At 39.3% G+C, this 16,131-nt stretch overlaps 2 protein-coding genes across 3 annotated transcripts; one reads left to right on the top strand and one right to left on the bottom strand.

Moving 5' to 3' along the window:
• Positions 1–71: 71 nt before the first annotated feature.
• Positions 72–4,599, bottom strand: bora (bora aurora kinase A activator). Of its 2 annotated transcripts, none has more exons than XM_051960197.1 (12): positions 4,493–4,599; positions 4,083–4,255; positions 3,637–3,743; positions 3,440–3,485; positions 3,262–3,340; positions 3,054–3,098; positions 2,887–2,943; positions 2,520–2,794; positions 1,978–2,140; positions 1,280–1,860; positions 984–1,124; positions 72–863 (listed from the first exon to the last, which is right to left on the bottom strand). In XM_051960197.1, exons 2-12 carry the CDS (start codon positions 4,230–4,232, stop codon positions 843–845), a joined length of 1,665 nt encoding a protein of 554 aa, XP_051816157.1. In that variant the 5' UTR covers positions 4,233–4,255; positions 4,493–4,599; the 3' UTR covers positions 72–842. The 2 variants fall into 2 exon arrangements, with proteins under 2 accessions (XP_051816157.1, XP_022079056.1); XM_022223364.2 differs by having other exon boundaries at positions 4,083–4,237; positions 4,493–4,595.
• Positions 4,600–4,640: 41 nt separating this feature from the next.
• mzt1 (mitotic spindle organizing protein 1) lies at positions 4,641–8,862 on the top strand. The gene is made up of 3 exons (XM_022223369.2): positions 4,641–4,940; positions 5,076–5,221; positions 8,282–8,862. Exons 1-3 carry the CDS (start codon positions 4,889–4,891, stop codon positions 8,303–8,305), a joined length of 222 nt encoding a protein of 73 aa, XP_022079061.1. The 5' UTR covers positions 4,641–4,888; the 3' UTR covers positions 8,306–8,862.
• Positions 8,863–16,131: the final 7,269 nt, after the last annotated feature.

The raw sequence follows: 16,131 nt of genomic DNA, 5'->3' as shown, positions 1-16,131 counted from the left end.
TTCAGTGCAGCAGAAACATTTTACAACGATCCAACTCAACAATAATAAACAATTCATCGTCAAGCCAGACAAAGAATTCAAGTGAATTTAATGTGACAAAAATCCAGCTGATACTTTAAGTATAGAAAAAAATGTAAAAAAAAAAAAGGCTCAATCAGCTTTCAGTTCACTAGTGGCATTATTCAGTGTCTTATTCGGTAATAAATAATTCATTGATACGAACAAGACCTGCAAGTGACCTGAATTTAATTCTTATTCATTCAATAAAGGAAAAATAAGCTCTTGTCATATAAAATCATCATGATAAACAGTTTTATGAAAACATAAATACAGTACAGATCTCATGTCATCTGAAAGTTAGGATCTATCAAGTTATTCATGTCAGCACCAAATATAATTGAAATACTGCATTAATACAGCATTCAGGAAGGTTGTTGTGCAGATTTGGTACAGAAATTATATTTTTTCCTCCCTCTTTTTTTACACCAGTATAGTGAATCAAAAAGCACTGTCGACTCAAAATTACAGCTGTCAGTGTCTTACAGTGGGGCAATGATGTCTATGGGTTGGACTTCCCTTTGTTGTCCTGTGATGGAACAGTGAAGAAATGCATTTACCATCAGCCAGGTAACTTGAACCATTAACTTCCAAAGAACTAATAACCACATGTGAAACCCTTAATCCAATTCATACTTCATTTAACAGTTGGCCTTGTTCGGTCTAAAGAAATGACTTTGCCATAAATGCTTCAAACACAGTGTAAACTTTGTTGCATTTGATTGTAAAATAACCATCTTAAGCTTCCACTTGAGGTGTCCCTTTAAATGCATAAAACAATTGGCTCAGTGGTGAGGATAAAATACCTGGAAGATAAGAAACTTGCTTTTAGTTGAAAATAATTTTTAAAAAAAGACTTTCTTCAGTAATGTATTTGAACTACTATATTGCAATTATTAGAACTGTGTCTGAAAGGTACACATTACCTTTACTTTAGTGTGTCGGGTGACTTGGAAGGCTTCTTCCACCAAGTTGGAACTGAAGGATTCTTTGCTGTGACAGTCTGAGCTGAGACCATCAATAAGACTGGCAGTGCCCGCTGAGGTAGTGTTGTAGCCGCTGTCCACCTAAACACACACAAAACGCAGTCAGTCGCAAATCTTTAAGAAGAAAAACAGAAATATGAAATGACCAGTGAGAAGTCATTTATACAAGTCAAATATACAAAACAGTAAAATAGAAAAAGAACAAAGTCTGCCTTGGCGAAATTGCTCTCTCAAACCTGCATGCTAGAATCGTAGCGTATGCTGCTTCCCTCTGCCAGAAGAGACACAAACATCTGAGAGCTTTCTACTGCCGACACATTCCCCATCCGTGAGCTGGTCAGCTGTCCTGAAGGCCTTCCACCTTCTTCCTCTTCCTCCTCCTCCTCTTCCAGTCTCACTTCTCTCCCTGTATCCTTTCCTTCCTCCATTTTCACAGGTTCCATAGGATCCAATGTAACTCTCTCAGCATCAACAGGGTGGGCATCCCTGACCAGGGGTGACAATGGATCCAGATCCATAGGGGGAAGGGAAGAGGAGGAGGATGAGGAAGATATAAGTGGTTCCTCTGCTTCGTGATTGTCTTGGAGCTTAGAGTTGAGGATCGGGGAGATGAGGGGAGGAGAAGCCCAGCAGCGGACTCTGGGTCTGGGCTTGGGTCTGGAGACATGGTGGGGCTCATTGTGGCAATGGAGCTGGTGTGGGGAGCAGCTACGAATGGGAGAGCAACCTTCAACAAACGGACTCTCATTGCAGGATGTTACATCTATGTCCAGGGGAACACCAGGCGGAGTGAAATTACTTTGATGCTTCCTCTCAGCTAAAGAAAGAGCAAAGATTCAGATTGAAGAGACAATCAATTTAAACACGTTGTTTCCCCACTTATAGTTTATTTCTTTAATGTGAATTTGTGTACAAGTTGCAAACCAAACTGTACCTGAGGATATGGGCGTGTGTGCTACGTGTGCAACAATAGGAGAAACTGTGGGTGAGACGAGGCCAGCAGGAGACGATCTATCAGGAAACATAGGACTACTGATGCTGCCGAGGCTGCAGTCCCGGAAACAGCCGTGCTGGATGGGACTGGATGAGAACTGATCCTAAAATTAAAGACAAAGTGATTTAATTTTTGTTTAACAGTGCAACTGTTGATTTAACTATACTAGAAACACAAAAAGCCCTGTAAATCCTTGTTAAAAATCTCTTAAACCAAAAATGTTAACTCAATTCCACAAGTTTAGTGGTTGCTTTTGAGAAAGACCAACATTTTCAGGACTTTTGTACAGATAATAATAATCATCAGGAGATGGACTCAAATTAAAAGCAAACATTTGCTGATTAGATGACAAAAGATATTCAGAGGTGCTTGCTTTCTTCAGTTTCATGCTTAAAAATGAGATCCTTTCGCTGATTGCCTGAATGAGACATATTCAGCTTCATATGTGTCAAAATATTCATCATATGCATCCTTGCACTCACTGTAGAGGGAGTTGGAGCCGACACACCACAGGACAAAGGGGAGGAAAAGATAGGTGACATAACCTCAGAACCTTCAACCCCTTCTACAGCTTCCTCTCCTCCGTTGATTAATTTCCTCTCTCGTCTAGCATGGCTTCTGTCTGGGCTTGGTGGACTCGAGCTATCAGAGCCGCTGTAACTGCCCTGGCCATCGAGGAACAGTTTTCGTCTCAAGGAGGAGGAACTAAGACTCTCCTGCATAGCATCACACGGCTCCTCGTAGCGGTAATATTCCCCTGAGAAGGAAAAAAACAGACATGGTGACTTAATAGTGGAACACTCTGCTATCCTCCAAACACTGTTCTGCTGACATTTGAAAGAAGCTTACCTAGTACTTTCTCCAAGTCAAAAGCCAAAGGCAACGAAAGGGTTGTCTGACAAGCAACTGAAAAAAAAAAACCCACAACAAATACAAGTTAGTGTGTAGTTTAAAAAAGTAGAGATGGGCACAGATTGTAGAAAGTGATGTTAAACCCTCTCAAAAGGCAAACCAACCTGAGATTTTTTCAGGCTCCTCTGCAATCATTGCAGACTTAGAACCTACATATGAAAAGACAAAAACAAAGAAACATTCAATTGAAGAGAAATCAACTTTACATAAAATTAAATGCATAAATAAAAATGGGACGCAAAAAATATGAAAAACTTCAGACAATCGTTAAAACAGGAGTGAAAAAGTGACAGAAACAGTGAACGAACTTACTTTTCTTATACATCTGAGGGGCTTTTCGGATGTCTGGTGCTGCCCAGGGGGAAGGCACAATGGCTCCTTTGGTAAAAAACTTAATTGAGAAATAGAAAATGACAGCATTACAAATCACCAAAGCACTAAAAACTCTATCAAATATGCAATAAAATGAGATTCGATTAGATTTTCAAACCTGCTCAATAGCATTCTGACGTTTTTCCTCAATGTCAGAATCCGTCCTGCAAGAAAGAATAAACAAATCACTTAAATTCCCTGCGATCTTTAATTGCTCTCTTAATACATGAACATGACCGTACTTTAGTACAGTAACATCGTTCAAGAGTTCAATTTTGCCCCTATATCTACTGTGACTACTGTTTCAGTACTTACCTTGTCTGGCTGAGGTAAAAAGACTGTCGTTGGATTTCCTCTGGGTCTATATGTACAGGTAGGAAACTTGCCATTTCATCGATAGACCAGTTAAACTTGGGTGGAGTCTGGGAAAGAGACAGATAAGGAAGTGAATATGAGACTACATACAGCCTAGAAAGAAGGAAGTGCTGCAGGATGTCCACAAGAAAAAAATGGGAACATCATGCAGCAAAACTGAAAGTACTTAAACTTTTCAGTAACAGATGTGCATTCATGCATGTGTCATATTGTCGAAAATATAAAGGCTCATTCCACGAGGGATAGATGGGTTAATTCTAGTCTGACACTATGAGGAAAAATTCAGTCGAGATCTTCACTGATTTTTTTCCTTTAGTCTCAGACTAGGTTTAAACTATACCTGGGAAACTGTTCAGGTGGGAGGTATGAAATGAGTTCCGACTTACAGCTTTACAAGGCTTGGATTTGAAGACAGAGGGGCTTGGGACCAGAGGTTCCCGGAGATGGTGGTAGTCATTGGGACTTTCAAAGGGGTTCCTAATGGAAGGCCTGCCTGGAGTCTCTGGGGTGATCTGTGGCTCGATATGGTCCCCCATCTTAGCTGACCAAACCAAATATCCTAGTTAAAGACATTTCAAACATAACACTTGCAAGGAATAATCGACAAAACAACAGTCTCTACTTTCTGACTAGGCGTTATTTTAGTTAGCTTGGTATGTTAGTTACACTGATTCCCTCGTTTCTTAACGTTAACTAGCCTTCGAAGGAAGCGACAACTATTTGGCTACAACGTTACACTTTCCTTGAAAATAAAATAACAAATGAGCTATATATATATTTAGCCATTGGTACTTACAACTATTAATGGGTCGGGACTTTGATCACACAGTTAAAAAAAGATCCTCATGAAGACTCAGCAGCAAACAATCAGCAGAGACAGTTCAAACGTTCATTTCAATTTCGCCCACAAGACCCCGCAGCCAATAGAAACGAAGAAATCTGTGTCGCCACTTCCTCCAGCAGTTGCGCGAGAGTCCAGTGCAGGGGGGCTAGGTGGCTAACTGGCAGCTAACGTTGTCCCGTCTTGAGTGTACATTTCCAATTTTTATACAGTTCTTTTCTAAAATGCATACGACACGTTTAAAGTCCGGCTGAACTGTTGTGATAACTTAGTAATCCTGTATCGCGTCTTCAGTCTTCATTAGTTAGCCATTTATTAGCAAGCGTTAGCTAACTATATTCATCCATCACTATGGCAAGTGCAGCAAATGCAAACGTAAACGCAGTCCGGGAGACAATGGACGGTAAATATGTCTTAAATACACATGCACTTGTTTATTAGTAGGGGAAATAACTTAAAATTTATTCGTAAAAAATATGAGTTTCATGGTGAACGCTTGTTTGCAAGAGTTTTGACTTGACACCCTGTCCTCCAACAGTGCTGCTGGAGATCTCCAGGTTGCTGAACACAGGTTTGGACATGGAGTCTCTGTCCATATGTGTTAGACTGTGTGAGCAGGGCATCAACCCAGAAGCCCTGTCTGCAGTCATCAAAGAGCTTCGAAAAGCCTCTGAGTCCCTCAAGGTACATAAACGGGCTCTTAATGAGCCAGTCCTTTCATATTCGTGAAGAGAATGTTTTTAAGATGTAGCATGTGAGGTTGTAGCCCTGTTTACCAACTACTGTGGCTGCTGATCAGTTAGGTATTTATGAGAAATCATGTCACTTGCCAATGTAAAAATCCCAAAAGTGGCGTCTGAATTTTTCTTACACAGTTCAAAACATTGAATCCTGAAGTTGCAACGTTATAGTATGGAGATGAGCAGAAAACACTGGCATCTGAGAAGCTCTAACTAGTCTAACTAGCGAGGAACAAACCCACGTTTTACACATGAATCCGTGTGTGTCAGGTTTGTTGATTTTTCTGAAGAATGAGGTGGTGCATCAAATCCTGTTTGCTATAAATTTGATATTTAACCATTGTTTTAAACCTGTTTTGTGGGGCTATTGAAATTTTTGCATTACTATATTCTAAAATGTATTGTAATATTTTTTAAGGTATCACAAAGCAGCACTGTTTTAGCTTTTAGGGCAAATTATTTGAAAATATGAGCATGTTTATGAGAAGAAAGAAAGGAAAAGAAACCCCTTCTCAATGTGAGATGTACCACACAAAGCTACAAATTTCTCTGTAAAAGCCCAGTATTTAGATAAAGTGGAAAGACATTTCTTATTTTTATACACTCCTTTAATGACAGACGTTAGAATCTGAACACTGTTTTATTTTATTTACTACAGAGGCATTAATTTAAATCTTGAACAGATGAGATGTCAGTTTCTCTCTACTAAACACAGCAATAACAAACCATCAGATACTGAAATCATACTTACTTATATTTCAAAATTGTAATGCATTAACTATGTTAATCAACTGGTTATTTTATTACATATTCAGATTTTGAACTGCCTACACCAGCTGGAATTTAGTAGTGTCAGGCTGTAGGGTGTGATACTTGCAGCTGCTCTGCTAACCTTCAACAAAGCTATGATAAGACGATATAATGTGTATATATATAGAATGAGACAACAAAATGTATCAGATGGAAAGAGACCAGAAAAACGACCATCATTTAGAAGTCCCATATTGTGCTCCTCTCCAGCTCATAATGAAAGTCTTGCATGTTCTCACAGTGTGTCTTTCAGTTTTTTAGCTCAATGCACTGCAAAGATGGTTAATTTTACCATGACTGTATAACTGCTCGTGTAGGCTTGTTTGAAACGGGCTGTTAAAATGTGTGCAGTTTTAAATGCAGTCAATCTGCTGCTGTTCGCACCCACTTCAGGAAAGAGACTCTGTCTGCATTTGCGAAACTGTTGACACCTAGATAACTGACATAGACATGAAAGTGTGTGTGAGACCAGAACGTTCTATCTCTGAATGTCCCTGGGCAATATATTTCCTACACTGCCCTGGTCTGTGGTCATGTGATCAAAGCTAATGATCAAATCTGACACGTTAGTCACACAATGTGCAAACATTAAGGATTTTACTGTACTGATGACATTGCAATCAAAAAATATAAACATGTAGTGTGCTTTGCTGGTGGCTGAGGCAGTTTAGAGTTGGCAGAAGCAGCTCAACAAAGGAGATAAACCTGGTTGACCTGCTCATTCTGAATAGTCTTGCTTTGCTGGACCATTCTGTACTACACCTCACACCAGCTGCTTTGGCTTCAAACTAAAAACCAAGAAGATTTTTTAAAAAATTGAATGTTATTGATTGTGCCTTTCTGTGTTTTTGTGTTCTTGCATTGTGCATAATGTTAATCAACAGGCTTTAAATGGTGCAGGTGTAGAACAAAGGTTAGGTGCTGTATCTGGTCCAGATTTGGAATGAAGATGGGGTTGTAAATGCTCACAGGATCCAAGAATCAGACTAGTTCCTGGGTAGGTTTTCTGTGGGTCAGACGAGGAAGAATCTGGGATGCCAATGAAGTCACAATGTGAAGAATAACCTCCTTAAATAGTATTCATTTTTGACAGGTACTTCTGTCACTGAAATAGGAAAGCTACTTTGTACTTTGATTTTTTTTTTTTTTTTTGCAAAGAATTTATTTTTTATTGTTGAATACAGTCTTTTTATTTTTCCCCTTATGGTTATTGTCTGTACTACAGAATGGTCTGGTTGCACCCCACTGTCTTTCTGCTAAAGGGGGCAAAAAATGCTCATACAAGTCTTGACAAAACTTGAAATGTATAGTGTAGTAGGTTGCTACTCAGAGGTTATTGTTGCTGTTTCCCATCATAAAGAAAACAGTAACAGAGATAGCAGAAGGAGGGACAAAGACAGCTGAAATGAACTGGCTTTTACCTGCATCCTACATCCGGTGAGTCAGACTACATACTGAATACCTCACCTTAAAATCAGCAGGCAGCGAGTGGCCAGGAAGATATACATTTTTAACTGGAAGACTAGTTTCTGCATTGAAACTGAATAAAGTTCTGACTGGCTTGTAGCCCACCTTGTTAAGTTGGGCTAGAGCAATGGCAGTAGTAAGTATCTTTATTTTACTCATAGCTTTTATTTCATACCGCCAGTTTTTGGGACATACAAAACACAATAGAAATGGACTATCACCATATGAGACCCTTTTTATATATCAATATCACATTTTGAAATTGCAGATACACAGTAGGAGTTAGTGTATAGGGCCCTTTTCTAACATGGTGGTATGCTGTCAAAGTTTAATTTGGTTTGAGCTGTTGAATTTTTGTCACCTCCTTTCAAGAGTTTTTCTATCAGCATCTGCAGTGCTCTGTACTCATGCACTGTAATTGCTATACAATGAATACTGTAAAGCATTTCTGTTTACTTAAAGCCCATATGCAGACACGGGGTTATGTGACAGAATCAAAAGGGGAACATTTTAATTACTGTTGCTGAGTACATTTAGTTGTGGGAAAATATCCTGGAGATACTGAAATGTTTTAAAAAATCATAAATGATAGAGGTTTTGATGGAGCTTCTATGTTTTTCACACATTCATTCATTTTTACTCAGTTTTGCAAACATTCACTTTATTATGAACATGTAATGAATTATGATGGTGATTTACAAGTATGTATATTTATTTTCTCTTTCAGGCTTCTGAGAACTGCACAAACTGAAAATGAAGACAGATCACCTCAGTTTGGGACCTTTTAATGGGATCATACCCCATTCCTGGATCTGTACCTACCATGGGCTCTCCAGGAAACCAGATTTGTCTATATTTTGGCACTCTGTCCTCCATGCCTCCTCGGTGACTAATATGCTCCTGTCCTGTGCTTTGACTTGTGTCACGGTTTTTGTGTAGAGGTACCAACTTTAGTCCTTGCTCTGAACGCTGGACTTCTCCTGAAATGAGGGCACGCTCCGCCATTTTGCCTGAAACTTATTTGTGCCCCAAGTTTTTCCTAACACAATTTGTAATGTGTTGGTTCAGGTTTGCATTGACATCCCGCCTTAATTTCAGAGCAGACTTCTGATTTCTGATCGTCAACTTGTGTTGCTCTTTTCATGATGAAATGCTTTTAAGGTGATTTGAAATGTCTGATTTGTTAAGTGTTATCTTTTTTTTTTACATTTTCTGTTAGCATAATATTCTTTTGCCATTACCATTTTTCATGTGATGTGATTATCAAGGATGGAAAACTCTAAATTAAAATGTTACAGTTGATGGCCACCAGGTGGTGTTGTGCATTTCTTATTCCAATCAAAGGTCTTCATTTCTGTGTAACTCAACTCAACTTTTCAGATGAATCACCAGTTGTGAGATTGTCTTAAGTATTTTTTTAATTCCCCTTTTTATTTTACTTTTTTTTATGTTGTCTTGATCCAAATTTAGAATGTAGCAAAGCATTTTTTCCAAGTGATATCATTCTTACTGGCCTCCCCTTAATAGGAGCTAATTTTTTTTTTGAGGGATTTTACAAAGGAAATGATCTTTCCTGTCACACTAGGTGAAAGGGACAAAGATATTGCCAGAACATTGCACAATACAATACAAAAACAGACCATGCTTGGGTGATCGCATCCACAGGCAACAGCATACCTCACTAAAAAATAAGACATGAACAAGGGTCATTCTTTACGGCAGGATGTCCTGTTGATCTGAAATGTTCTCTCCTTTATGTCCTGGCTCTGAAAAAGTATTTGAGATGTATTGCAAACTTGACAAAAATACCATGTCTTTGATCAACCAGAAATGAAACCTCTACATCATGTATCTAACCAGGCAGCATTGTTTTGTTTCTCCGCTGTCTGTAAAATAGCTCTATTCATCTTCGAGGCGAGGGAAAATGCTGAGAGCACAGAACATTCCTCCACAGGCCAATATACGGTCTGCAGGCGACCTTAACCACCCAGGCTTGTATCAGTAGTTGGTAAGAGTGTGTGTGTGTCCTTCTACGTGTGAGAGTTGAGGTGTTCACGCAACGCTGTAGATGTCTACAAATGAGTAGCCCCTAAGCCATCTGACAGTAACGCCTCACCCCTCACAGGCTCACCACAGAGGAAGCCGGAGAGCGAGCAGCAGTGTGTGTGTGTAAGCATTTCTGTCTTCTTCTGCTTTGTCTCGCCATCTTGACTGACAGGCCGCGAGTCTAAATCTCTGCACTGCTGCTTTGATCTCTTAACACAGCATCTCTCTGTTCCTCAATACCAGCATCGTGTTAGCCAAGCATGACAGACATACAGATGCGGTGCAGTGGCTCTCCTTGATAGTCCGTAAGTCTAAACAACCCCTGGTCTCAGTGGGGGGTGAGCTGCATGGGATGCTGAAGGAGGCAGACCCACACCGAGAATCCTTTTCCTTTTTACAAAGGAAAAAAGAGTTATGCATGGCTTGATTGGCTACTATGGGCGTGGGATTCGAGGATGCATTGCTCTCTGTTTGATGTGGTTGAAGGGTTTCTCCTTATCCAAGCCAGCTACTTTGATCTCTGTTAAACAAAATATTCCCAAATCCCACAGTCCTGACAGAGATTAGCGTCCATATATGCATAAACATCTAAGAGGTGTTCAACTAGGGCACTGGTCAGGTCACATGACTGTATCAACTTAAGAGGCAAGCAGGTCCTCGCATCAGAACTTCTAAAGGTGTTTATATTTGTACGTCTGATAATTATCCAGGGCGAGGATTATTTTTCTGATAAATGAGGGCAGTCTCATTTAAAAGTGAAAGACCTACTGTATGTGTGGCAATTACAGTTCAGGTGTTTGCAGTGGATATTAGAAAAATAATTAGACTGGACTGATTAGAAGTTCTTTATGTATAAGGGAAGACAGTCTGTTGATGTTTTTCCAAACCTAAATTACAACCACATTGTCTCATGAAGCCAAGAGCCTTATTTGAAGCAGAGTTTAAGCAGAAGTCGGAGATCTTTGTGCGCAGAGTTATGTTTGGGTCACTAATTACCATTAGCAATAAACAGGTTGGTTTAATGGTCTCCCCACAGAGACAAGGCTTTGTTTGTCCATTTCATGTTTTATTGCTCCTTATATGATAATTTCAGACCTAGAACTTTTAGTTAAAAAAGACATAATTTCAGATGAGGATGATTATAAAATGAGTTGTGACCAAAAACAGACTTCTTTGTCGAAGTCTGACAAGTCTTTCACGGCATTTTAGGGAACTAGCGTGATGGATACAATGCTTTAAAGCAACAAATTTCACGCGTACTTGTGCTTCAATATATTGATTTTATGCTAATTTATACTTCTATTTAACTAAATTTACTGTATTTCACTGATTTATGAGCTTTACACCTACATAAAATAGACACACATGCACCCAACACCATGTAAAATGGGTTGTTTTTGTACCACAGCATCCAGCTCTGACCTTAAAACGCTGCTCACATGTTAATGCATCATCAAAATTAATCCAGTTCTATAATATATAATGATTCTGATAAATAATTTTACTTTCATATCGAAGCACATTTAGCTGGGAATACTTAGGTGCTTTCCCTTAAGGCGAGATTTTACGACCCTTTGCTGAAAACTGCCACTGTGGTCTGTTGGACAAGATAATGGCACATTAAGCTGATTTTTTTCCCTCATTTTATTTTGATTTTCTTCAGACTTGCTTTAATGGCATCCTCAGCAGACAACCTGACAGAGAACAAATGGGAAAGGACCACAGCACTGTTTATTTTTTGTGTGTACGGCTGTTAAGTTCTTGTTGTAAAGATGATGAAATTAGTCAGTTTTACAGTAGTGTCTTTCTTAAATTTTCCCACATTTGCTTATGTTAGTCACCATAAGCTAAAGGTGATACCATATTGAGTTAATAGTAGGTTTAATTTGGAATAGAAAGAATGTGTTATTTCATATTTTAAAAGTTGGTTTTGCTTGAAGTACAATTTTGAAAACTGAATGCTATATTCTACATTTTGTTGTTTCCACTTTTACCTAAGTCAAAAATCTGTTATTTCTTCTACCACTGACAAAAATTACATTACAAAACTTCCAAGAAAGCAGTGTATTCTAATGTTCTGAAATCCAATTAATGAAACCCACACTGAAGTGTATATCCTGGAGACATCATGCTTAAAGGCCTGGCACTGAAGTGACTGATTTATCAGTATTTCTGTGACTGATCAAGCCCGTCTGGCCCTCATCCCTCAGCAATGTGAAGCTTCACCGACTGTATTTATTTGCCCTGAGAGGAGTTCTGTGACCTTGTTAGAGCTTTTTTTCCAATACACCACCGTTGATTAAATACAGGGCACACTCTTACACCGTAAGATTATACTGTTTAGGTCCCAATTAAATTCATAGCAAGGAAATTGGATCATAAACTCTTTAAAGGATCGTTAACAATCATTAGACAGGATAATAGCATGGCAATCAAAATATGTAAAAAAAAAGAAAAAAAACTTCCAAAGTCTTTTAGTGACTTTGTTGTTTTTGGACATTTTCCAACCTGATTAATGTAGAATTGATTGATTTACAGTTGTAATTAGCTGTACTCTGCATAGATGCATAATAATCATATATCTCCCTGCTTGTTTTAAAGTATTAATTGGTTTCATTAACAAAAGCAGTTAATTGAATAACAATTAACAAAGTTGATGATGGTATCAACGCACTGCATGCAAACTCCCTTGTGTTTTCCCTATGATGATAATGAAACCACCTTTTTATCAGATTGGAATTTTGTGTGTTGGACTATGTAATGACTAATATGATATTGGGCTTATTAGTTTATTCGAGTGGCTCACTGAGGCGTTAAGCTGGTATTGAACACATTGTGTTTAACAGGTAGGCACCATATGCTGCCTTAATCAGACATTGGAATCACATTTGGTTGTTAAATTGTCTTCTAATAAAAGCAGGTAGTAAAACAACTTGAGCTAATTCAATTTCAGGCGAGTTTGGGTAGAGGGAACAGCTGTTCATATTTGTCGAATTGTTTTAACAATCCACCTCGTCTCTTTCTTTTTTTTTAAAGGTTTAACTCAAACAGCCTGTTTGTTCTTCAACTTTTCTTGTAAAAAATAGAGATGGAGGGTGGACGAGCTGTCCACTCTCCTTAAAAGAAGACAATGCCAGGCATATTGTAGTGACAGCTTGCATTGTGTGTGTGTGTGTTTGTGTGTGTGTGTAAGAGAAGGAGAGGGAGAGAAAGGAGAACGGAGAGAGAGAGCATGTGTGTGTGCATGATAGAAAAACAGAAAAATATAGAGAATGTGTGGATATGTGTGTGTGTGTGTGCATGTGTGTTACAGTGACAGCTTGTATTCTCCGTGATTAATGATGTGCTGTGTGACTTGATAAGTGCTTCGGAGGACCAACGCTTGTTTCAATTAGACCTTGTGAAGGTCGCGACGCCGCGCCGGCCTCTCATTATCATATCCATAATCAATCCACATTATCATAGGGGAATGTGCAATGGATGTGTGATATCTTGGTCATGCACATACACACACACACAGACACCTAATCACATACCAAAACACAATGACATACTCTCTCACTCACAAGAGCACACACACACACCCTTCATTCCAAGTTGATTTGAATCATAACAGTGGCTGTCGGAACGGATTGTCTGTTCAGATTAAGAGTGTGTTTCTGAGAATTAAGCAGCATTGATGGTGGTGGCATTTCAGATCCCCTCTGCAGACACAAATGCCAAAACATCATTCTGTCATCCCCCCTCCTTCTCTTTCACACAACCACATTTATGACCACACACACACTTAACTAGGACCCTGGGGCATTTTTAATAGAGGCGAAGTGATTCGTATGTTTTTACTCCTCTAATGAGAACAGATTGAGTGGTATTTACACTTCATCGGCTGATCTAACCACCTACACATTTCCCTCATGCTTGTGCTGCTCACTGGCCAAAACAGACATGTGGAAAGGACCAGAGCTTGGCTTTCAAACAGCGACACAACATGAACATTATCTTTGTCTCTTTGGCTCAGGATGGCACCTCGGCAAGATGTTAAAATGGGGACAGATTTATTTGGTTTCTTTAAGGAAGCTGTGTGTGTTTTTAACATGATAAGAAAAAGGTGCCTGAAACCACTGGTCCAGAGGGGTCACCCACTCGGGATCTGACTTTTAAATTTAATCACAAGCCTACTTGAGATAAAAACCAGCAAAAAAAAGAGAAACACAGGTCACCAATTTCCTGGAAAACACATCCAAAGCAGCACACTACTGAAAACTATTGGATACGTTAAAAATGAAGCGAGGCAAATGTTGGAGGTTAAAACTTAATCATACACTACTGGAGCAATTAGAGGAATTGAAGGAGATATAAAACATTAATTAACTCAGTGAAGTGGGAATCTTCCCAGGCGGTCAAGATAGATAGGCTTGCAAAGTCTCACAGAGGAACTTAAAGAGCTTCAAAGACAAAGAATAGGCTACTCCGCTGATTTAGCATTGAAATCTGATGACACCCTCGAACATTTAAAAAAAAAAAGAGAAGATAAAAATCAATGCAGCAAGGTTGTTTTAAAAAAATTGCTGCGGCTCGATCAACAGTTTGCGGATTCAGATGTTTTTCAGACCTGCAAGAATTATTTGATTAAAACCGGAGTGAAGCATGAATTTGTTTCCGTCTGTATGGTGCACTGTGTTTTTGCACCTCACTAACTGGGGAGATTTTGCATTAAGCATCAGTTGTTTCCTTTCAGGGGAGTTTAAGCACAATGGCTGCTGTATGAATTAAAACTATGACCTTCCTGTTGTGAGACAAAGTCACTTCCCACCAGGGCATCCTGCAGCCTACTGGTAGTAGTGTTCTCTCAAACACTGCGGCTGCTTGCAAGATGGTGGATGGATGAACTAAAAGGGGAAAAAATGACTAATTTAAAACCCAGAATCTGAGGTTAGAGGTGCAAATCACATCTCTGAGCTGGCGTATTACTCATCAGGTCCTTGTCTGTGTCACTGTCTTCGGTGAACTGAGTCCATTAGATATCTGCAAATCTGTTATCAGATGATGCCACAAGCCTAAAAAGCAACAAAGCGCTGGCCTGGGAGGGTTAAAATGAGCAATTTACTACTTATTAAACACTTTAAGGTGGGAATTTACGACATGAATAAGCCCTGCTTAACACTGATGGCTTTATCTGTGTGTTTTCTACAGATGGAGAAAGAGAGTCGTGACATTTCTTTTTGGCAAGGAAAAGGCCATACTCAGCAGGAGTTATCAAAGGCAAAAAGTAAAAAGTTCGAGTTAGCTATCTCTCTCTCTCCCTCTCTCTCTCTCTCTCTCTTCCCCTGGAGATACTCATGTTAAGCATAATTAAGCAGATTTGATTAGCATCAAGCCTGGCTTCCTCTCTTGACTTTTAATGAATGTAAATCTACCATCTACATCCTAAAGATTAATTTCTGCCAATTAAAAAACACAAGAGGGCTTATTCGAGAGAGGAGGGAGGGGAGAGAGGAGGGGGGAGGTTGGGAGGAAAAAGAGTGTTAAAGTCCTTTGAGTTGGAGTACAGTCGGAGTTTTATCCTCTTCCCCCTTGTCTTATGGTGAGATGGTCTCTGGAGATCTGTGTCTCTCTCTCCCTCACGACCAAGATCATTATCAACACAATGTTCCGTGAAAGCCACTTTGAAAGGACTGCAAGCTCCATATGTAAATGATGGGAGTGTGTGTGTGTGTGTGTGTGTGTGTGTGTGTGTGTGTGTGTGTGTGTGTGTGTGTGTGTGTGTGTGTGTGTGTGTGTGTGTGTGTGTGTGTGTGGACTGGATGGGGAAGCAGTGCAGGGAACAGGTAAAAGGGGTCAATTTGTCAAGCCAAGGTTACTGGCCTCTGTGCGAGCTCTTGTAGAGTATCTCATCACTCAGATTCACATTCAAATGACGTTACAATAGACAGCAGGTGCAAGATAAATTAACTGAAAAAAGCCTTTAACATCTGATAAAGGAAGACACCTGATTTACAGTCTTTCTAAATCAAATTAGACTTCAGTAAGCTCCTTTTTTTTTCTTGTATTTCACTCTATTTCCAAACTAAAAAAGCAACTGTAATTGTAAAATATGCCAAACCCTTTTCTCCTGTCCAAGTTATCAGTTCATGTGTTGACTTCAATTTAAAGCACTTAAACTGCACATAAAGATCAGTTTGAATGTCCATTATGCATGACCAAGCTTTCTGTTTTTATTCTAAAGCACAAATTAGATTTTGATTGTTATTAAAGACAGACATCAGGAAAAGTACAACAGTAGAAGCATTTTTTTTAAAGGATAACAGTCTCACATAGCAGTCTCAAATGATGTTATAGGAAGATTACACTAATAAGTAGCTTTAAAGACTCCAGATTTGGTGCCACAGACACACAAAGTCCCATCAGAGGCGTTAATATGAAGGTGTCTTTTCGTCAGGCGTTCACAAATAGGCTTATCCAAAGTTTATGTAGGCTAATCTTTGCTCTCTCTCTTCCCTCTCTCCCTCTCTAAGAATATGCCCAGGCTCC

This window comes from Acanthochromis polyacanthus, chromosome 15 (genome assembly GCF_021347895.1).
Source record: "Acanthochromis polyacanthus isolate Apoly-LR-REF ecotype Palm Island chromosome 15, KAUST_Apoly_ChrSc, whole genome shotgun sequence".
Taxonomy (NCBI): Eukaryota; Metazoa; Chordata; class Actinopteri; family Pomacentridae; genus Acanthochromis; species Acanthochromis polyacanthus.
Note: the sequence above shows the minus strand (reverse complement) of the source record. Positions and strands in the feature narration are given on the sequence as shown.